Here is a 24,467-nt window from a genome sequence, read left to right on the forward strand (position 1 = left end):
TACTTGGCACGCAAAGGCCGCTCGCTCTGCATACTAACGTACTTCTTCAACAAAGACAAACAAGCCATCTGTTGCATCTTAACAAATGCTCATTACTTACAATGTTCAGCGGCACCACAGCTACAGTCCTCTTATAGTCTCCATGCCACCTGTGTCTTCCGTTGTGTCTCTTCAGCAGTTAACATATTACAGATCATAATTAGCATGTCACAGCTAACATATTTCAGTCAGCATTACATTTACTCATGCAACTTTTCTCCAGAGCAACTCGCTATGGCAAGTTACTTACAATTTTACAGCTGGGTAATTTTTACTGCTGTAATTTAGGCTAAGTACCTTGCTCAAGAGTACGAAAGCCAGAGGTGGGATTCAAACCTGCGGGTCCAACAGCAGCAGCTCTAACCACTACACTACCAGCTGTCCCCATGTGACCTGTTAGATATTAGAGATACTATATTACAGATGAGATTTTGCACTTATATTACACACACGCTGTCAAAAACCGCTTATTCCAAGTGGGCTCGTAGCTAGCCGCAGCCTAACCCGGCAACACGGGGCACAAGGGGGAGGGGACACACCCCTGATGGGAGCCCAGTCCACCACAGGCACCCCAAGCAGGACTCGAACCCTAGACCCACCACAGAGCAGGCCCTGGCCAAACCCACTGCACCACCATGCCCCTTCTTTGCATGTTACATTTAGCATATCGCAGATAACATTATAGATAACATATGACGCATAATACATTACAGAGTAGTTATCACCTTACAGTTAGCACATTACCTAGTATGACATATTACAGATAATTTTCCACCAAAGATGAGACTTTCTATGAAAATTTCAGCTTTTTTCTACCTCTAAGCACACTTTCCATTCGATGACTTTTCGCCTAAACAGCCCAAAATGTTGCTCATGGAAAGACACGTTGATACACGGACCCCCCGGGGGCAAAACACACAAAGCTCTTACCATGTTCATTTGTCGCTCTGGTTATTGGAGCGCTCATCAGAGTGCATCATTTGTACTGTTTAATCCACACGCTAATCCTGAGCTATGTGCGCCATTTCTGGGACGCCACTGCAGGAGGTGGAAACTGATGAGAGCGTCTCAGCCACTAATCCCCAGCTCCGAAGACCTGTCTCACAGTATTATTTCACTCTGTCGCCCTGCTGAGTCAGCAGCGCTCATCCCTTAAATCATGTTCTACCCCATTGATCCTGTGATTCTTGCACCGCACACGTTCCACCGCCCAGATGTCTTTGTAATGTACACTTTCAGCCATCAGTCAGGTGTGGGACCGTGACTTCTTCACTGACTTCCTGAGCTTTCTTAAAGTCATTTCTGTGAAATTGCTTGGGTCATTTACATTTATTTATTTATCAGACACTTCTGTCCAAAGCGACTTCCAACAAACTCTATGTGGTGTTATCAGCCCACACACCTTATTCACACTACTTACACTGGGTCACTCATCCATACATCAGTGGAACACACACTCTCTCTGTCACTCACACATTATGGGTGAACAGCATGTCTTCGGAGTGTGGGAGGAAACCAGAGCACCCGGAGGAAACCCACGGAGACATGGGGAGGACATGCAAACTCCACACAGACTGAGAGGGGATCGAAGCCACGTCCTCTCTCACTTCCCAGGTGCTGTGTGACATAAGCGTGGTCGTCAGCTTTGGCTTTTCAGCAGTACGGTGACCTTCCAATACAAATGCGCCCTTTATATACAGTATATGAAGGAATTCTGAGTTTATGGCATTGAGAAAAGGTGAAAAGAACCTGAAACAGCATCAACAGTTGGCAATATAGGTGACACTCAAAATAAATCTGTTTTCTTAGAATGCTGCCACTGAATGCATGATACATTTTAAACTTTTATGCATTGCAGTTTTAAACCCTTTCCATTGTCTTTTGACGACAGTGTTATTAAGGGCGATGGAAAACATGTTGGAATTTATGTCAGAATTTTTGCAGTGAGACAAATAGCTTTGCTTTGAGTTCCATCATAAAATAATGTTTTTACCCTGAGATTCGCTCAGCACCGCCGTCGCGGAGCACTGTCAGGTCGGAGGCCTGTGTTACACCCCACGACATAAATCTCAAGGCATTCATGTAATTTCATTCACCATAATGAATACAGATAGGTGTTTTTTTTCCTTTTTTTCCAAGAAATGATAATCATATTCATGGAGTCTCTTCCACTTTATGTGTCTCGGAAAGTGCAGAGGGAGATTTGCTATTGTGAGCTTCGCTCGGTATCTCCTTGGGATCTATTGGTCAATTCCGTGGTGCCTTTTGAGCGAAGCAAAACAGTCCCAGACTGTGTCACCTTCTCATTTCAAACTTTAATCCCAAAGACGATGCAGTCTAGATGTAACTATAGATGTGGCAAATTCCGGGTCTCTGTTCAGATGACGTTTTCACGCCACCTGCCGCAAAATGCAGTGTTTGGAATGACAAAAGCTCTGTACTAGCAAACTCTGGGGCAGAACTTTCTGCGAGATGAACATTGTCATCGTACACGTCAGTCATTCTCAGCAGGATTGTCCTGCTGCTAGTATTTCTGTTCCATCCCTTAGCCCACACCCATAACAGCTGCGATATATTTATTTAGTAGCAGGGGTTCAACGCCCTTCCACAATATCGTCCAAAATTACGCCGACACCTTAGACTTCACAATTTTGATTATTACTACGAGCATTTTGAAGGTACATGTCACACACTGAAATGTGCCATAAGTTCAGTGAATCGTTCGACCAAACGGCATCTACCTGTATTTGAAAACAGAAATTGAATCCACGGATTTTTTTAAAAGGAAGCTCTGCTCCAGGTTTACTGGTTAATGTCCGTGTGCGTGTGGTCTGTGGCTACCCCAAGGATCCCACTACGAATTCCCATCGCTTGTGTGAGAAGAGATTTGCCCCGGAGGTGGGGAAAGAGCCGTAACGCCGGAAGAGTGAAGGAATACAGTAGGTGAGACAGGAGTGAACCTTCTGAGAGATCGATCTTCCCCAAGGGCTACGACCTTCTCCTCCCTCTGGCGCAATCCAGCTCTCCTACGCTGACCCAACACAAGCACTTCCTGTTTAAGCTCGTGAGCGTTTCCTACCCTGGTGGCCAGAGAGTAATTTTTACATTTTAAATGTACATTTATTCATTTAGCTGACACTTCTCTCCACAGCAACTGACACTGTTAAAGTTACAGTTATTACAGTTACGAGCTTACAATTTTTTAGCTGTTTGTACAGCTGGTAGCGTAGTGGTTAGAGCTACTGTCTTTGGATCCAAAGGTCGCAAGTTCGGTCACCACCTCCGGCTGTAGTACCCTTGAGCAAGGTCCTTACCCTAAATTGCTCCCGTAAGATTACCCTGCTGTATAAATGGGTAAGTAATTGTAACCTCAACACTGTAAGTTTCTCTGGAGAAAAGCATCAGCTAAATATGTAAATGGAGCTGGGTATTTTTACTGGAGCAATTTAGGTTAGGTACCTTGCTCAAGGGTACTACAGCCGGGAGGTGGGGATCGAACCTGTTCGTTCAAATGCAGCAGTTCTAACCACTAGGGTACCAGCCGTCCTCGTGCTAAACCGTTCAATTACTGTGTCACCTCTGCTGTAGTTGCTACTCAGGTGATATATGTGATGAGCCCTTCATATTGAAGCTTGGGCTCGATCCTCAGGCGACTAAATGAAAATAAACTGCTTTTGTGTGAGATGTGCAATGAGTGCAGTTTTCTCACTAAGGGTCACGGGAATCCAATTTATTTATCTTGTTTATCTGGAGAGTTGTCTTTTCTTGTACAACACGACAAGGGAACGTTTTGCATGAAAGACTTTGGACGGTCAGGCCCAGCATTGCTCTCAGTGCACTATAAATACACTCTTATGCGACTCAGGGAGCTGTTTTTACCGCTTCTATTACCCACATACTGTATGATCACAGCCGCTGATGGCATCGCCCCTTTATTTATTTATATTGCTCGTCATTTTTGTGAAACTATGAGGTTCACTATAAAAGTCCAGGCAACAGATACAAACCTCTGAGTTATTCCATAGTGTAAGAATCACTTCTTTCTCACACACACACAATCTGAACCGGTTGTCCCATACGGGGTCGCGGGGAACCGGAGCCTACCCGGCAACTCAGGGCGTAAGGCCGGAGGGGGAGGGGACACACCCAGGACAGGACGCCAGCCCACCGCAAGGCACCCCAAGCAGGACTTGAACCCCAGAGCCACCAAAGAGGAGGACCCGGTCCAACCCACTGTGCCGCTGTGCCCCTCTCACTTATTTCAGAACATGAGTTTTGAAGCTTCTATTTATGCATTCGTTATACGATTGCAATCAGACGCACTTCACCAAAACGATTTTTTTTTACAGAACTGCAGCTGTTGCAAAATGATTATGTTAATATGTCTTAATATGCTGTGCTCGCATATATTTTGTTTTGAATTAGTGTGCATGAATGGCCATTATTATTTTGTACGCAGAATGGGCATTTCTATGACCAAAGCAAGATTTAAATAGGAGAAACTTGGCTGTTCTTGGCCATTTGAGAACCCAGTATAATTTAATGAGGATCTCATAAAGTTAAATTTCGACGACATCTTTAATGTTTGAGGTTTGAGGCATTGAAAATGCAACAGGTACAGTTACCTGATCACACCAGTCTGGGCCGTTACATTTGAAGAAGAACATCGGAATGACAGTAAAAGTAATCACATACAGTAGAAGAGGTTGAAGAGGTTTCCTTGCTGCTATTTTGGCAGTATATCTCTGATAATATTTTCCTTTGAATGATGTCAAAACAATCTGTCTAAATGACTTTGGTGATCATTATTGGTGTAATAATCAGCACCGCAGAGCTGTGAACCTATTACTCTAATGCATAAAGTTGGATATTTTGCTGTTACAATTTGCAGTAAGTACCATTTCCTGGCTGTATCTGGGCTCTTGGAGGACTGCGTACCCTTTGAGCTCATGTCCTTCGCACCTTGGCTACCGTTAAAACGTGTTGCCCAGGATGTCACGGCTGCGCTCTGTATGGCTGTCACATATTTTCACAATTCTCAAGCACATTATTGGCCTGAAATCCCCCCTGGGTGTTGGGATAATGAAATCATAATGAGTTCCACAGCATTCTTCATGGCTGCATAATTCTTCCCGGTCCATTGCTATGGCAGCTCACCCAACTTTTGCTGAAAGTGCCGTTGAGGTGGGTACATCTTCTTGCCATTGACCTTGTCATCTCGAAAACTTGCTCGTCTGCCAGTGCTCCTCTCTGCGTACCTGTCTGTCGAAGGTAATGGGCATCCTAGATCAGACCCTTCTGAAAGACCCCAAAGGGATGGTGGCGGCAGCGCCGAAGGGAACGTGAAAAGGAAAACATTTCCATCAGGCAGCTTGTTACCCATAAATCCATCCATCATTTTGAATACATACTCAAGTACCTTAATTGTACGGTACTCATTGAGGCAGTGACTGATCAGTCATACAGCAACTGCTTTTCTCCATGGATGTGACGCCTTCTGTTTAAACTGCAAGTGTGATCGAACATGATGAACTTCTTGAGCTTCGGGCTCTCAGTGGAGCTGCCAAGCAGGTAAAGCACTTCAAACGTGACTAGACAGTACATGGCAGCTATTGCCTAGCTCGTTTCCACTTAAATCACGTTTATGTCGTGACCTGCTGTAAGAAATCATACGTATACCTATACCATCTAAGAATAGTCAACGTCCATTCTGTAGCGTCATCAAGAACAAATCATGTGTTTATCAACATTTATTAGGTATGTGTTCACATGGTGCTGCCAACAGAGGGACTCTTTGGTTCGGCGCCATGATGCTACATTTACCTGACACTTTTCTCCAAAGCAACTTAGAGTTTTAAAGTTACAATTATTCACCCTTTTACACAGCTGGGTAATTTAACTGGAGCAGTTTAGGGTAAGTACCTTGCTCAAGGGCATTAAAGCCAGAGGGGGGATCAAACCCATGACCTTTGGATCCCAAGGCAGTAGCTCTCACCACTAGGGTACCAGCCATCCCTGCTGAACTAACCACTCATAAATTAATACCTACAGCTCCGGACACAGTTAGGGTTAGGATTTTTAAGTGGACTTACAGTACTGGCCCCATGATGTTCTTTATGGGTAAGCTATGCATTCTTCATATCATCCTCCCCAAGTGTATTAACAGCCTTGGAATCCAGCGAAGAGGCTTTTAGTGGGTAGTCTGTTTGTAAAGGCCTGTAATGCTCAGCTTTGCAGCCTTTACCCCACTTACACCAGTGGAATTTTACCAGAACAACAGTGATGGCAGCCTTTGCTCAAGGCAACAGCAGCAGAGCGCAACCCTCTTCTCTAACCCGCGACCCACATTTTCGAGTGTCTGCGCCGCTCCAGGCGGCTGCTGTCGGACTGCTATTCGCTACGGTCGGTGCTTTCTGAACCGTCACAGATGTTCTTGTTGCTTCTCTATATCGGGAACTTGTTTGTGAAAGAGCACCCTCTCCGAAACAGGCGCGGAGGGCTTCTGCGTAACTCAGAGGAAATGGTTTCGCTGGTTGGCATGTCCTTCCTTTTTTAGCTCAAATATATTGCAAAGAAATAGAGGCGGTCGTTCTATTCAAAAACCTGTGGTTGGAAGTGGAGGGAAGTGTAAAAAAAGTGCATAACAGCTTGTAAGGGCTTGTTAGCACTCGGGCAGAAAAGTCATTCTTTAAGGGTTTTTTGTGTCGCGGTTGGATTTAGAAAATGTAGACACTTCCGAAGTGTCATTGAGCACCTTTTCCATAAAAAGGGACAATTTCTGGAGGCAGGCAGCACACTGAAATGCAGTGAATTCCCGCTCGATCTTCCCTGACCTGCCATTACTTTTGCCCGCTCACACACACACTCACACAATCTTTCACCACAACCGCTAAATGGGGTAAATGAGGTAAGTGTCATAAGTTAATACCTACAGCTCTGGACACAGTTAGGATAGAGAGTTTTAAGTGGACTTACAATATTGGCTCTACCTGTGTGAGTGACTCAGTGTCAGTAGTGTATCTAGCAGTGTAAATCACTGCTGTGAATAAGGTGTGTGCGCAGATAACACTACATGGAGTTCATTGGAAGTCACACACACACACACACATTTTCAGAACCGCTTGTCCCATACAGGGTCACGGGGAACCGGAGCCTAACCCGGCAACACAGGGCGTAAGGCTGGAGGGGGAGGGGACACACCCAGGATGGGACGCCGGTCTGTCGCAAGGCACCCCAAACGGGACTCGAACCCCAGACCCACTGGAGAGCAGGACCCGGTCCAACCCACTGCACCACCGCACCCCCCGTCATTGGAAGTCACTTTAGAGAAAAGTGTCTGCTAAGGAAATAAATGTAAATGGAGTTTCTGCAGACTGTTTTTCAGTCCTTGAGTGAAAGGGTTAAATATGGTACAGATGAATTCTGCAGTCGCGGTTCGTCGTCTCCGTGGAGAGCGGAGTCAAATCGTACACTCTGGCAATGACTGCGCCAGATGGACTTGGGCTCAGTGAAACCACCTTTCAAGACTCCGTCCGTTTGTTTCTCAGCTCTTATTGATGGTATTTTCAGTGTCAGCACTGATTGAACTCTGTTCTGAGCAAGAAAAACTGTTCGTTGTCTCTGCCTTTATTTCATTAAAATTTTGCTAACCAGGGCTCGTAATGCCTTTTTCGTACTTAATGTATCTTATTGGAAATTCAGTCCTTGTCTGATTCTGTACACTTGTGCACAATGAACAACATTTGCTGGAGTAAAAGGCTTGGACACCACTTTGGAAACATTTACATTTATTTATTATCAGAAACTTTTGTCCAAAGCGACTTCCAATGAGCTCTACGTAGTGTCATCACCCCACACACCTTATTCACCAGGGTAACTTACATTGCTAGATACACTACTTACACACACACACACACACACACACACACACACACACACACACACACACACACACACACACACTCACTCACTCACTCACTCACTATGGGTGAACCTGAACAGCATGTCTTTGGACTTTTCAGAAGTAACGCTATATAGATGAATTAATATTGTTCTTTCAATATACAGTCTTCGCCCACCCCGAGGTAATGCATTCCTGAAAAATCCTTTGTAAGGTGAATTTCCACAACTCAAAGACTTCATTACCTTAAATTTCAATAGAATTAATTTGTATGTGTCTGAACCCCAGAACTGGCACCTATTTAAACTAAAATATTATCAGGTCCCACTAATAACAAATACTTTAACATGTAACATTAGCTATCATGACAAGGAAGTTCCCCTTAATTATTAATTAATTATAATACCGTTCGGCTGCCTGCCTGTGCTTATTCAGCTCTTTTAAAACTATTACATACTGTTTGCTTAACACAAAGTCTTTCCTCCAGGGGCCCCAATTCCCTCCACAGGCATGACCTTGGGTTGATATGGGGACTCTAAATTTCCCACTGGCTTTCGGGTGTGTGTGTGTGTGTGTGTGTGTGTGTGTGTGTGTGTGTGTGTGTGTGTGAATGACTGTAGGGAGTTTACTGTCGTGCGTCTAACACTGTAAGTGAACTTGGATAAAGGTGCCAGTTAAATACTAGTCAGTGATCACGGTAGTCGCCCAGCCGTTGGGAGGGATGCAAAGTCCAAATTCGCACCTTGTGAACATGAGAAAACAACTGAGTGTAGGCAATTTAAGGAAACCCCTCATAAAGTTGAGTTCTTGTGTCTCAGATGGTTGTGTCTTGGGCTCCGACTGTGTTTCAGTACAGCTCTCATAACATCATCAGCTGATACCGTTAACCGAGGAGGTTCCCTGCCCTGAATGTTCTTACCCTCCTTAAAAATGTAAATAGGACTTTGTCTCTCTGCAACAATGGGATTGTTTCGCGAAAACAAGGTCCCAAACTCCGTGCTGGAAAACCCTTGAACAAAGAGCGGCGTACTCATGTGAAGAACTTGTTTTGCAGGCAGGCCTGATTCGAACCGACAGCGGGGACTTCTTCATCGAGCCTCTGGAGAAGGGACAGCAGGATGTGGAAGAACGGGGCCGCGTACACGTGGTGTACCGCGGGTCTGCCGTTAAGAAGGAGACGAGCCAAGCAAAGGAGGACCTCCACAAGGAAGGTAGGACAGGGCAGACGCTCACCTGGGAATAAGAGACCTTCCATCCCATGTGTTCATGTCCTGTGCATTACAGGCCCTCCACAAACATGACTTTATGGGAATGGCAAATGACAGCAGGAGCCTTTAAAGGCTCTATCCCCTTTAATTAAGCAACGCTTGTTTACAGGAAGCAGAAAACACAAGCTATGAAGCCTTTGAGCGACTGCGGGGTGGCCGCTATAGCAAGACAGTTGACAACTGAGCGCCGTGCCAGGAGATCTGAAACAAATGCGTCTGTTGCTTGGCCTCGGTGTATTTCCGTGCCGGGAGCCTCGCTCCGTGCCAGTCATTGTATGCATTAATCAGGAGTTGGTGCCTGGCAGTCGGAGGCCTGGGTGAGCAGGCACAGCCTGAGCTGTCAGAGCCAGGCGGCCTCGTGAACGAAAGCCCCACTGTTTTATTTCTCTTTTTTTCATCGTGAAACGGTATCCGTGTCCTGCCTCTCGGTAGCCCCTCCAGCGGCTCTGGGAATATTCCCCTCCTCCATCTCCCCGGCAATATCGGCCAGACCGGAGCGCGGCGGCCTGCCGAAGCGAGGAATGCAGGGCTCCCGCGGATGTGCAGGAACGTCGAGGCGCGGAGCCGTCCCAACCGTACCCTGAATGCGGCCCTTTCCCAGTAATAGAGGGAACATCTGGAAGTGGGAGCCGAGGTCCCGCTCGTTGGAACAGTTCATGAGCCTCTTCGGTCTTCAGTCTCTTTAGCCCACGTAATTCTCAGAGCGCTGAGAATCGTGGGCTAACGCTACTTCGGGTCCATTTAGGCCAATAGTAATTTCTCCACATGTACTTTTTGAGACGCGCGGCTGTAACGCGGTAAAAGCTACGGTCGCAGATATGAAATCGTATTTGTTGCGTCGGTTGCGTGACTTTGCTGCTAAAAGAAGTTACAAGTATCATGCTGTTCAGAAGTTACAACTAAGATAACATTTCACTGCACATTTTCATCTTATCCAATTGCCCAACACAGGATTCATTTAATTTTTAAGAATTCATACAGGTGCATAACTTCTGAGATGAAAGATGCTAATATTGTGCTTACACTGTGTTGTCGACCCTTTTCCTCGCACTTGACACATTGCGCAGTGTGGAATGTGCTATAATGAGACACGTATTTTAATATTTAACAGGTTTCAGACCTATATTTTAGAAATTGGCGATACCCGATAATGGCAAGGACAGATGATGTGCAAAAATACATTTATTCCGACAAGTTCAACAGGAGTTAATGCCAAACCCGAGCTTTTCTTGCTCAGTTGATTGTAGACGTGCAGATCTTTACCCTGCAGTCCTTGGGTAGGTATGTGTTCGGCAACTAACCTGTGGCTCATTTGCGGTGTGTATAAATGTGTAGACTCTCAGATCCGAGCGCCGCTATAAACTGACAGCTGTATGGGATGAATGGAATAAATATCATGGAATAACATGGAACGAGTACATGGAAAAATACATAGAATGCATGGAAAAATGCTGATACTCTATAGGGAGCTACCAAGAAACATGTCCCATCTTCACTGCAGGGTACAATAGCAGGTAAAGGCATGTCGACAAAGTGTGATGCGCAGTCATCGTTGTGGTGCTGAGATGAAAACGAAACAACGGAGGAAACTTTGCAGTGCTCAGTGGGCCTCATTAGCACCTCTTTGTCTTCACCACTGGCCTTTGTGTCCAACTTTGAACGACTGCCATGAGCTCCCATGACCACATCCCAAGCCCAAGTTCAGCAGCAGCTAGCAGGTCTGCAGTGGTCTGGAGAAGTTTTCATCTCCTGCCGTTTTAAATTATTTGGGTTATTCCACTGAAAGACAAGTCCAGCATCGCAGTGCCTCCCTGCCGGAGCTCTAGTGGCACAGCTAGTGTTCAGTCCCTTGGACAGTTTCTCCGCTGAAGGTTTTCTGTATGGCGCTGGAGATCTGTATGGATCTCAGAAATTCTGCTTATACGGTATCAGACGGGTGTGAACCCCACGAAGCTCCTTGTGGAGGCCTGGTGCTACATTCCTGCAGGAAAGCACACTTTGACGACCCCCCCGTTCCATACCTCCATGTGTCACTGCTTTCTTCTACGGAGGAGACCCAGATTCACTCTACCTGTAAAAAGTGTTTGTTTAGCCGTGATGGACTCAATTTTTCAGTTCACTGCTACTTATCTCAGCTTATAAATAAAGGCTCTGTGAGCAAATGTTGGGTAATAGTGGTAAGAAGTGTATACAGAGGAGCAAATGCTTTAAAAAATACCACATGGGCTGTATGTATGTCTGTGTCTCCTGTTGATTTAGTTCAAAAGTAACATAAAGACAGGTGTGTTTATGCAAAGGGATGTAGAGGGGAGAGTTTATGGACCTCAGTTTAACCATTTTTGTATAATATGAGTTCAATAGCTGTGATTCAGACACAGATTCCGCTCGTAATCCTGTTGTGTTAATCTGATTATATTTGTGCTTATAACTTCTCTGGGCCCAGAGGTATCAGTGCATAAACACATGCACTGATTTTTAAAAAGACAAAACATGGTATGAACAGCATAGTTCATAGTAATTTCTAGCAGAACCTCTATGCAACTTCTCCCCATTATTAAGCAACGTCCTTTTTTTGGTGAAGATCCATATTTCATTTTGCTGGAAAATCCTTCTGTGTAATCCAGAGCAGAACGACCACCCACTGTGTAATTCCCACAGCGAGTCTCATGTTAAGCTTTTACGCGAAAAAGTGGCGATGCACTAAATTTCAGTGCTTTTTTTGATTCATTGTTAAAATTGTCAGTGGCTTATTTGAGACATAACAAAGGCTCGTTGTGTTTACAGCTGCATCTCCTTTGTCACAGGGACACGCATTGAAAAATCATCTTTGTAACAATATATTCTTACGCGCTTCATCTCTCACTTAAATTCCACATGCTGTATGCTGAAATGTTATAAACCAGACGTTACTGTCGGTGTTTACCAGATGTCTTCCTTGTATGGCTGGCACTTTATTAATGGCATGATTCCTTCGTGTTGGAATGGTTGTTTACAGGTACAGCAGTGTACAAAGCGTAAAAATGCACAATTATAATCCGGAGTGCGGCTCCTTTTCATTTTGTTGCTCATCCGACCTTTTAGTCCAGCATGGATTAAATTTACCCATAGAGCTAGAGAAAGTCTTGAAGGACAGTAGAGTCACTACCTTGTTCCAGGGTATTACAGCAGTGCCCCTCCTGGGACTCGAGCCCGCAACTTTCAGAAGTCTTTACAGAGGTTTGTGTAAACCATCGAGACTCATTTGAGACAGACAGCGACATGACAACAGAATGTTCTTACTGTAGTGTGTTCATGAATATATACAGTATGTATTTGTAATATTTAACTATACCTTGTGGCTATGAACATTTTTAATTTTGTGTTATTTTTTCTGGGTAGTCACTTTTCATGGTAAAGGTAACCTTATGAGTTACCGTTTTTTGTAAATTTCATTACGGCACAAAGTCTCCCTGTATCCCTCCCATTAAGCAAAAAGTTAGTTGAGAGAAATCTTTTATACTTTGCTAGTACACAGAAGAGGATATAAAGACACACACATCAATATTAAAAATATGAGAAAAATGGTTAAGATTGCTGTAACTTAAACTCAGATATAATAGCAAAGAAACGTTTTACATATTTACAGGCAGTCCCTGAGTTACGAACGTCCGATTTACGTACAAACTGTAGTTACGAACCAACCCCACTAAAGCATATTATATAAAAAATGTATACAATGATTCATAATAACAAACGGGTGCTACTTTGCGATGCGCACCAAAACATTGCGCGTTTACAGCAGTTCGTTGGCTTGAGGGCGGGGCACGTGAGCCAGAGGTACGCATGGTGATGCATCAAAGAAAAGGAAAATGATCACAATTTAAATTAAAGTGGAGATAATAAAGCGATCAGAAAAAGGTGAAACGGCATCGAACACTGGAAAAGCGTTTGGCTACAGTCGGTCAACGATCGGTACAATTTTAAAGGACAAAGCGAAAATAATGGAGTGTGTAAAAGGCTCTGTCCCGATGAAATCTACGATTATCCGACTTACGTACAAATTCGACTTAAAGACACGCTTAGAAGCAGAACTTGTTCGTAATCCAGGGACTGCCTCTACTTGCTTACACGAGATCCTTGGTGTTGAGCCCCCTGTCGTACATATTGCTTATTAAGCCCTTTCAGTACCTTACGAACACTTGTTATCAAGGTTTACTTGGTTCTTTTGTTTACGCTTTACTGTGACCACAATGCAGCAGTTTGCTGGGTGCACTTTTTTATTATGAACATTTCTTTCATTGCTTTACTTTAGAGTACATTTCCGGTGGACTCTTTTACTGTGATTGCCCGCTCTCCGTTATAGCGGCACATTTTGGAATCGGTGAGCTTCCCAATGCCGTGGACCTGGTGGGCCGCAAGCTGTCCAAGTCGGAGCGCAAACGCAGGCACGCCGGGAAGGAAGACTACAACATCGAGGTGCTGCTCGCTGTGGATGACTCCGTGGTACGCTTCCACGGGAAGGAGCATGTCCAGAACTACATCCTGACCCTCATGAACATAGTAAGTGTGCCATGGCCTCCCAGCTACCGCCCCCCCGGTGCACAGTGGCTGTTAGTGCCGTTAGGGCTCACTGCAGCCGCAGTGTTACGATCATCTCTTGGTAGTGTGTGCTGAGCGGAGTGTGTGCTCATGATTATGTTTGGTGTGTATGTTACACTGTGTATGTTTCAGACTTTCTCATGAGAACTTTTGTTTGTGTGTGTGGAGGAGAGCATAAAGCACATGGGTTAGGGCTGCTGCCTTTTTAGACCCCAAAGATTGCAGGTTTAAGTCCCACTTTAAACAAGGTACTAACCCCAGATCGCGCTGGTAAAATTGCCCTGCTCTATTAATGGGTAAATAATTTTAAGGTGCTTTGGAAAAAAGTGTCGGCTAAGTGATTAAATGGGCGCCGTCCAAATTCTCTGAATCCATTTGCGTGAACATTTTTCAAATTCAACATTGGCTTTAGCGTTGAATTTAGCATGTGAAGGAAGTAATGAGGAAGCTGCCGTCTGCTGAGGTTTTAATTAGATTTTCTCAAATAAAACCTAGCGATGTACAAAAAAAAGCTGTCTTGTATTTCTCAAGGCCGTGGCTCAGATGTCAGCTCCTTTTAAACAGCCGCATTATTTAAATTCACAAATAACACCCTTAATTTTGAAGGGAACAGCAGTAAAGAACAATTGACTGCAATTACGCGGCGATTTCCCATTAATTCAGATCCACACCTAAGCTGTTTGTTTGCCTGAGCTGCTAATACCGTAATTAGTGCGGCGACGTTGCTCGAATAGAACACGTTTCCTTCAAAGGACCCCGTTTTCACTGTCCCTGATTTGGAAAAACGGTGAGCGAGCAAGTTAAATGACATTTTGTGGAAAAAAAATCACAGATTGGCTGCCAACCTGTGCAAGATCAAGAGCTAAGGCTCCAGGTCCCGAGGGGCGTCTCGGCGTTCGATTCGGAAAAATACTTTGCCTTTTACCGCGAGGACATCAAGGCCGCATCACGAGGACAGATCATTGGTCCCTTATGTTCTTGCAGAAGATCTGCCGTTGGCTGGAAACAGCATGTGTGTAACACGTGTCACTGTGGCCATTAAGTTTTATCGACTTCTCCATTGGCGTAGAGGCCTGAAGTAGAGTAGCCTACGGGAAGCTCACAGCAGATGTAACAGAGTTCCTCCCTCAAGGGTGTTTGAGTTTCACATGATGGCGACGTTCCTCCAGAGATCTTCTCGCCCTTGCAGAGGTCGTTTTGGATCTACCTCAGCTGCACAATTATTACTGTGCTTATTACTGGCATAGGTGGGATTACTCAGGTGGCTGTTGGGCGTTGAGGTCTGCGAAACGTCACAGTGTCGGCGTTCGTGCCCCGAGCACCAGGGTGGACCCCCGTCTAGGAGGTTTATTGGCTTTTTCTTACCGCCGCTATGTGAGCAGCATTAGTGGTTAATTGCTGTCTTATCAAGCAGTTTATTGATTTATCTGAGCAAGTAGGAGCTGAGTGCTGTTCCTCACCTGCGTTGTCAGGGGCTGAACAAGCAAAGCGAATCACACAAGGAGATGTCTAACATTTCCAGTTGCAGTTTTTTTCTTTTGCTGTTCGGGTGTCTCTCTTGCTTCTCTGCCAGACGTTGCCACATCTCGCCTTCTGCCACTTTGTGTTTTTGTAATTGTTTATGGATTAGCTGGTTCATTATGGGTTCCACCAGCTCCTGTCACCTTAATCTGATTAGATGTAGAAAATCCTCCAAGTCAGATTTTCACAGGGCGCTGGTCTCACTCGGTAACAGTTACGATTCGGCCCCTGGCGAGGTGGTCTGATTAGCCACAGGAGGCCAATTACTTGCTTGTGTGGAGTCGGGGGTTGGGGGTGGTCCTCGGGGGGTGTTTGGGGGGTGACCGAGTGAGCCGGGAGGTGAAAGACAACAGAGGTTCGCGCACCGAGTCGTCTGAGCACCCTGCTGCCGAGGAAATCGAAAGCACGTAATGAGAAATGGCATCAAACTCCAGTAACAGGGGTGTCTATTTTTATATATTGTTTAAAAACTGCCCAGAAATGGCCTCTTGGCTTTTATTTTTTCTCACTTTTTTATGGGTGAACAACAGAAGAACACTGGGTCACAGCAGCACGGAGAGGAAAACGTACGCAGAGGAACTGCAAACTCATCCACATTCATCAAATGAGGGCGAAAACTTAGTGTTTCACAGGTGTCCGCAAGGGTGTCCCGACACTGCAGAATTCGTTTCCATTGTCGCTCAGGACATAACTTCATCAACAGCACAATTTGGGTTGTCAGTTAAGAAAATTAGGCTAAAAAGCAACGGCAGCCAGAGAACATAACGCATGAAATGTATTTTCGTTGTACGTGCCTTTCTGTGTTAGAGACGGCGTTCATATCCACTGGTTAGGAGAGCTGGTAGAGTAGTGGTTAGCGCTGCTGCTTCTGGACTTAAAGGTTGGAGGTTTGAATCCCCCCTTGAGCAAGGTACTTACCCTAAGTTGCTTCACTTAAATTACCCAGCTGTGTAAATAACTGTCAGGTTGTAGTAATTCTATCTTGGGAGATGCTTTGGAGAGAAGCTTCAGATAAATGTATAATGAATGGTTATTGCAACAAGAAAGATGAACATTTTGATTAAACAAGCAATGTGATGGCTCCTTATTTATAGCTATTTGTCCATTTATACAGCTGGGTAATTTTACTGGAGTGATTTAGGGTAAGTAACTTGCTCAAGGGTACTACAGCTAAAGGTGGGATTTGAACCTGCGACCCGTGGGTCCAAAGGCAGCAGTCCAAGGCCCAATTGGATGTGTCTTTTAAAAGGACTCTATTTTGTTTGTTGGAGATGCGGTTTATGAAACGTCAAACCAGGAAGCTGGTATCGAAAGAGGTCTCACTGCTGAAGGGGCCCCCATACCTCACACCCACCCCACCGCACCCCACCCAGGAGTGTAGTACCACCAAGAAAACCCCCGCACAGGAGCTGATTACTGCACATCCTGCTGTGCTGAAGGCAAACGGAATGGCCACGTTGGCTTTGTGCACATGTAAACGTGGTAATTTTCTCTGTCCACCTATTCGCGCTTTGAACCAACAAAGTGTTGAGGAAAGGCACAAAATGTGCCCCGGGGAACTCGCTGAGCTTCTAAGCACGCATCCGTTAGGCAGGCGTCCTCTTCTTTGTGGAACATGACAATGACTTTTGGGAAATGTACTCTTTCGTTAGGCACTTTTTACCATAGCAGCTACCCTAACCCAAGTCAAAAGGGTGGAAATAAATTGAACCGCTGCTTAGACAGTTGTTAGGGAGTCTTCGCTTGTTCAAATATGTTTCAATATGTCTTAATGCCCTTCATGCAGGCATAATTCACATGAGGTATGAGTTGCGTTATGATGAATCCGTCATTTAAAATAAAGCTCCTCTCCTTCCAAAACTCACAGTCATCTCAGTCAGTCTTTGCGGCAGTACGTCTCTTGGTGCATTTGTTCATGCGGATCATATCAGTAACGCAATATTTATGACAGTTATAAATACACTGAATAGAAAGGTCAAGAAACTCTCCTGAGTAGAAATGATTTTCAACTGTGTACCATTGTTAAGTTCTCAGTATATTTCGCTTTTTTTCCGACTGTTTGGCGGCGACTGAAAAAGTCACCCTGCTTTCATGCCCTTGACCAAAGTGCCCCAAATTAAATCTGTAAGTAAATAGACATAATGGCAATGAAAACAATAATAACCTTTGCAAATACAACAGGAGTTTATTATTTGCCTGCTTGACTGACTCAGATTTGCCATTATGACACCATATAATAGCTTTTTTCCTTTATTATGCTGTAAAGCCAAATGCAGAAGGGGAAGCAGTGACATTTTGTAGTGTATTAAATCCCTTTATGATGGAATCAAAGTTTTTCTGTAAACACGTTAATAATTTACTAGAGAGAGAGAGAGATTGATGTATTAACCCTTTCATTCCCATTGCACAGTGTCCAGTCATCGCCTACCGACATGCGCTGGAAATATGCATATTGCTCTGGATGAGGCCATCAGCATGACAAAGAAAAAATGAAATGTCCAGATACTCCACGTATGTGTAGAAGAACAGTTCTTTAGCTGTTTAAGTGACGTAACACGTCTTTCTCCTTTGGCTTCATGTAGCCAACTATGGTTTTTCGCCGAGGTTCGGTTCTTCTCGGTTCTCCAGACAGAAGAGAGGACGTGGAGAAGTCCTTCAGGCACCGCGAGGTGGGCCGGTTCCGTTCTGCCCCATAACCTTACTCTGTTTGCATTGAGATCATTCTCTGGACAGGAAGCGATCCACTCAGCAGTGATTATTAGGACACACCTATGTTGGTAAAGGCCGTTGACGTCGTCACTCTGCTCTTTCATTAGTCTGCGGTGTGTTTATAACTATTCAGTCCGAGTGACATCATGAGCTACGGAGGCCTGCGCACAATTTCAGTATGAGTAGAACCGTAGTAGAAAAGGCTCCCATTGCCTCGTAAGTTATAAGAAATAATCAGATTCAAAACCCAGTATATAGAGATATGTAACTTAAACCAACCTTTGCTTTTTAAGTCTATTTTAGAAGAATCACCTCCTATTACACTTTGTCTTTCTTTTGCACAAAGGGTTTTTAACATATTTATTCATGTAGATGACACATTTCTCCAAAGCAACTTCTAACATTATGCTACTTTGGTATTATTTACCTGTTTATATAGCAGGGTAATTTTCTGGAGCAGTTTAGGGTAAGTACCTTACCCAAGGGTACTATAGCAAGAAGTGGGGATCAAACCTGCAACCTTTAGGTTCAAAGGCAGCAGCTCCAGCCACTACACTACCAATGCCCACTCTGTTCTGTTACATATTTTGTAAATGTGTTAATTTACATAATACATGGACTTCCAGAAAATGTGGTGCTGCTGGGAATGTTCACAAGAGTTAATGCAGATGTGTAAAACTTTTGGAAACAGCACATTCGCTGCATGGATTCGCACTGTGAGTTTCAGTTGGGCGTGGATGCGGTGCTCTTTATATATTTGTGTTGTTCTGTCCATCTTTTGCTCTGATTTGTATATTCACATCCACTGCGTCATGAGCTTGCAGATCAACAGCGTGACCAAATGATACATTTATTCGTATCTCGTGGCGTTTGACTGGGGAAAACTATTGGTGTTCAACTCTCCTTCCTGTCGTATTCAATATATGCAAAGATGCACTTGCCAGAGTCCTTTGCATGTATATTTATAAATACAAGCTCTGTGCCACGTCTTCTGCAAGTGATCTCAAGTGGTCTTCATTGTACGTTTACATTTTTACATTTAAATGGAAACAATTTTCTGCTCCGTAACGTGTAATCAACTGCTCGATAAGAGCTGAAGCGAAGTCCTGCAACATGGCAAGGCGCCGGAGCAAGAGCTGCATAAAGTCTTCATTTACTAACACGGCATGGAATCTTGTCAAACGGTGATTTGTCTGTATGCTATAGAGAGGCGAGCGGAAAGTCACAGATGCAACCTGGCCGTCCGAATTGGTCCTGAATCCGAAACAAATTCTGCACGTTATGGCTTTTGGTGTCCACATCAATATCCAAAATCGAAAAGGTTGTTTCTTTTTTTTGCTGTTTAAACACTGTAAGACAAAAAAATTCTATAAAATACGCCAAAAAAATCTGAAGTGGCTCAATGAAAGCTCGTCTCGCCTGGCAGAAACAGTTTCCCTAAAATCTGGCAGCCAAACACTCGGGGCGTGAGTACAAAACGATTATTTGATGACCGGAAAAAAGTAATAAACAGTAAAAATAATTTTGAACAGGAGCTATTGTCTGCTTCTTCATTTTTGGACTGCTTTGCGTTTTTTTCATTTAATATTCAATTTCTGTTTAAATGCCTATGGTGGATTTACACTGAAATTGCACTCAAACCATTCCTGGCTGTTGTTACAAAAACAAAAGTAGCTGCCAGGCTTTATTAGTCAGACCAGTGGTTTGTTTCATAACTTCTGGCTCTAAGAGAGATCTTGGCAATGTCAGAAGGAGATGTGCCGAATAAGTTCGGATGGAATTCCTTAAACCTGACAGGTCGAATATAAATATTCTAACTGGACCTAATTGTACGAAACAGTAATAATTTCAGAGAAATAGTCGTGATAAACTACAATTACCAACGAGGACAGACGTTACATAAAAATAGATGTCTAAAGAAATATTCCAGTATAGAGTAAAACATGGTTAGCTCAGCTCTCCCTGCAACTGATAATGTAACAGAAGCCCAGTGGCTCGGTGCAAGCGACGCCCGGCTCCAGGGCGGAGCGTTCGAACCCGATCCTGGTGCTGACCGTGTGGTCTTGGCATGTTCTCCTCATGTTTGCATGGATTTCATCCCACGGTCCATTGACACCGGCTGTGTGTGAATCGGTCCTTCTAAAGTGCCACGGGTGTGTGCGTGAGCGTTCCAGCCTTCTGTTCGGTGTTTACCCTGCCTTTTACCGCGTGCTACATGCGGTCGGCTCAGGACCACCGTGACCCGGTACTGGTGAAGTAATTTGAGAAAATGGATGAAAATGAGTGGATGTCGGCCACGGAGGAGCACGATCCAGTGGAAACAAGTTTGCTCTCAGCCGTATTCACTTTATTACGTCCACGGCTGTGATGCCAAACACCATCAGGGATTTTATTTTTATTCAGCTTGCACCCAGTCCATCCCACCACTCAGGCCAGACATCTTTTAAATAGCAGTGATAGAAGGGTGTTTTACCTCTTCTTAGAAAAATAGCTGTATGTGTCACTTCTGGACTTCAGCTGGTGTTCTCTGCTGGACCAGTTCCAGAGCATGTGTATTTTAGGTGTGCATTCCAAACATGGTTGTTGGATCTTGCACCATACCACATACTGTGTCATTCAGGGCTGTGTGATGTCACCAAAAAGTGGTTGTTCCCATTCCCCACTGAGCTCACGACGGCCTTCGGTACAACGAAAGGCTGGAGCTGACATCTGTCCAGACCTGCTCTCTATCTATTTCTTTGCAGACCGATGATTCCCCTGACATTGTTCCCTTTGTCTGCATCGCCACAGCTTTCAGGGCCACACGATTTCATTGCTGTGCTTGAATAAAGAGAATCAAAGCTGTATTTGGAGCACGCGCACATTGACATTGTGCTGCGGCACGAGAAGAACCGGGATCGTGCTCAAGTGCTGTGCCTGATAGCATTTTTTTTGCCTTTTCAGGTTGATGAAATCTACCATGATGAATCCTTGGGAACAAATATCAACATTGTCCTTGTCCGCATGATTATGGTCGGGTACCGACAGGTGAGTTGTCGATCCAAAGAAACTCAACGCTCTTACTATGGTTTTTTGTAACACAATTACGGATGGATATGAAAAATATTTACATTATCTTTCATATTTTATGAACGATGTATTTGGATATATTGAGAACTTTTCCTTGCAGGGCTATGGTTATTTATTACTTGTCTGCCAGCTCTTTGTGGTTCTGTGTTGTTTCATGGGTGCATCGTGAATACAGAATAATCCACACCAAAAAGGTCTAAAAAAAGGACTAAAGGGTAAATGATAAATGATCTGCTCTGAAAAGGACAAAAAAGGATAATCCTTTTAGACCTAGCGGCATGGCGGTGCAGCAGGTAGCGCCAATGCCTCATAACTCCTGAGCTGCTCATCTGGGTAGAGGTTCCAGTCCAACTTACCACATGGCGTGTGAAATTGGCATGTTCTCAGCCCAGAAGACGGGTGGAAGAAAGCAGTGGTAAACTACCTCCATACCTTCTCTTACCAAGAGCAGCACACGAGCAGTCGCTCTGAGTTCAACTCAAGCTGATGACCCCCACCTACTACTGTTGTTGTTAGGAGCCGACGACTCATGGCGACTCTATGGATAGTTGTCCTGAAAAGCGTCCGGTCTTCCACCAACCGGCTAAGACTTGAAAGTGGGGCATCCACAGCTGTGGCGATTGTGTCGATCCACCATGTAACAGGCCTTCCTCTTCTATGTTGACCTTCCACTTTGCCCAGCATGACGTCCTTTTCCATTGACTGTTCTCTCTGTGGGATGTGTCCGAAGTAAGAGAGTCGAAGCCGTGTGTTCTGAGCTTTCAATGACATCTTTGGTTTGATCTGCTGCAAAACCCACGCATTTGTTTTCCGGGCCATCCAGGGTAAACACAGGATTCTTTGCCAGCACTATAATTCAAAGGCATCAATTTTCTTCCTGTCCATCTTCTTTACTGTCCAACGCTCGCATCCGTAAGACGTGACTGAGAAGACCCACCGTACTATTAGCAAAACAATGTAATTAAGATTCAACGAATTTTACTTATAAATGTCTCAGTTCCACTTCTTGTTTGTGTTTGCTGTCAAACTCTGTCGGCACAGAGCATGACGTGCTATTTCCTCAGCACTTTGCCGGGAGGTCCTTCACTGCTCCCACGGGAAGTGCCAGCAAACGAGTGCAAGAAAAGCTTGTTACATTTCACCAGTCATACTGAGCTGAGTTAGTCTGCACGATGACTGGATGATGATCTGTCAATGTGACAAACCTCTTGCAGATGACTCCTTCGGTCTGCTGGTGCTTACAAAGCCAAGGTCAAATGAGCTAAAGCGATAAACACATCCCAGCTTAGAATGAAAAGGCAAAGAGGTTGATGTAGTTCATGCGTTTCCAGTATTTACCTCTTTAGCGCCTCCCACTTTAATGTGCTTCCTTAGTATTATGCCAGAAATGAAAGATTACAAACAATTTAGCAAAGGGGGGTTCAAGTTTTATATGTTAGATTCAGCAGATGTCGTCATTCCCATTTGACTTAGGTCCTCTTCAATAGAGAACGATTTAGAGCGACATAGCAGCTTATCCTGGGCAGAACTCGAGTCACCTGGTTTTGGCGGTCAGCTCAAGCCACCGCAGTAGAGGGTCTGCACTAATCCACCTCTGCAGCTGGGGTAACCAAGGCTGTCTGGTCCGTAAGACCACCACATGTGGGAAAATGTCTCTTCCCCAGAGAACTTCAACACCCGGGGATTAGTGTCTCCAAATCACTTCTTGTACTTTCGTTGTACGGAATTTACTGCAACAGCCGTGCCAGGGTGAGGAGGAAAATCTGTCGGCGGGGTTGCGTTTGCGCCGGAGGCTATGTGTGCGCTGGCAAATCGGGAGGAGGGGTCATGTCCACCCCCCGCCATCACTTTTGCAGTTCCGCTGCAACCCATGAATTTCCATTTCCTTGCTTGCCAATCATGTAGTGGCAGCCTACTGAGGTGGGCTGCGCGCTGAAGAGTACTTTACCTGAGTCTTGGTGAAGCTAGCGGTGCTTTTTCAACATTTCAAATCACTGTGGGCGAGAGCACCGGGGAAAGGACTCTTGAGCTTCAGTCAAACATCGCTTTAACTTGTGTAAAATCCATCCACTGTCAAAAACCGCTTGTCCCGAGCAGGGTCGCGGTGAGCCGGAGCCTTACCCGGCAACGCAGGGTGAAAGGCCGAAGGGGGAGGGGACACGAGTCCGTCGCAAGGCGTCCCAAGCAGGACTCGAACCCCAGACTCGCCACATAGCGGGCACCGGCTGAACCCGCCTCGCTACCACTTTTGTAAGATCAAGTGTCACAAAGCAAGTTAAACGAAAGGTAGAATTTCCTTTTGTTTCGTGTCCGCGCTGCTGGCACTCCATCTTTCGTTCTGCGGAGCGACCTTGTCGGGAAGGGTGACAATTGAATCGATGAGATGAAACCAACTCCATCTATTACAACGTCTGCGAAATTTTCAAACCAACTTCATCATACTCGCCTGTGTGTCTGGGCACTTTCGGATCGTTGGCAGATCACTTGATCACATCACTGGCACACTACTCTGCAGTTACAGGATGTGCAGAACCAGCGCTTATGATTATTACCCAGTTCATAAAACGGAGGAGGGAACACGGGAGGAGAGTAAGTTGGCGCTGATTTAAAAACGATCGTTCGGACAAATCGAGAAGTTGCATTTTGTACGGTTGATAGATGTAAACCCACGTGTTCAATGTCGGTATCTCGATGCAAAGAAAATTTGTTCCGCGACTGGTTTGACTCACCCCGGTGCCCTTTGGCCTGCGCTGCTCCTTGTCTGTACCTCGGTGGCCTCCTCACATCGTTGCTGTCCGAAAGTAGGGCTCTCCAGTTGGGGAAGCGCTGCTACGATGTCACTCAACGTCAGAGCTAGGTTGGAAACGCCAGCACGTTAGCGTGTTTTCGGGGCAATGTGTTCGTGTACGTGTATACACACGCGTGCCATTGCGTCCGCAGTCCATCGGCCTGATCGAGCGCGGGAACCCGTCTCGGAGCCTGGAGCAGGTGTGTCGCTGGGCCAACACTCAGCAGCGGCGGGACCCCGACCACGCCGAGTACCACGACCACGCCATCTTCCTCACAAGGCAAGACTTTGGTCCAGCAGGTATGCAAGGTACTGTATTTCTCTCGATCGAGGCCTGTGCAGATTGAGTGCTGATGGGTACCTGCTTCCGTTCAAAGGGTTGCCTTCGAACCCTGTTCAGGTAAGGTTTCTGGAAGCTTAAAAGACGCCGCTGCTGAGCTCATGCTCGTTCCCGCCAGCGGCGGACTTTACCCTGCAGTCGTCGCTGAGCTTTCCAATACCTTGCTGACTGGGCATCGCAGCCAACCTGTAAAAAAACTCGAAAACTAAAACTCTGAGACTTTGCCGTCATTAGTAAACGGAGAATTTTGGCATG

The 24,467-nt window shown here is 45.2% G+C and overlaps 1 protein-coding gene across 1 annotated transcript in view; it reads left to right on the forward strand.

Moving 5' to 3' along the window:
- Window positions 1-24,467, forward strand: part of adamts14 (ADAM metallopeptidase with thrombospondin type 1 motif, 14) — a 54,761-nt gene that overhangs the window by 9,783 nt on the left and 20,511 nt on the right. The window contains exons 3-6 of the mRNA XM_029248818.1: window positions 8,994-9,150; window positions 13,550-13,746; window positions 20,959-21,042; window positions 24,025-24,172. Coding sequence (XP_029104651.1) covers window positions 8,994-9,150; window positions 13,550-13,746; window positions 20,959-21,042; window positions 24,025-24,172 — 586 coding nt within the window. The remainder of the gene's footprint in view (window positions 1-8,993; window positions 9,151-13,549; window positions 13,747-20,958; window positions 21,043-24,024; window positions 24,173-24,467) is intronic.

Source organism: Scleropages formosus, chromosome 24 (assembly GCF_900964775.1).
Source record: "Scleropages formosus chromosome 24, fSclFor1.1, whole genome shotgun sequence".
Taxonomy (NCBI): Eukaryota; Metazoa; Chordata; class Actinopteri; order Osteoglossiformes; family Osteoglossidae; genus Scleropages; species Scleropages formosus.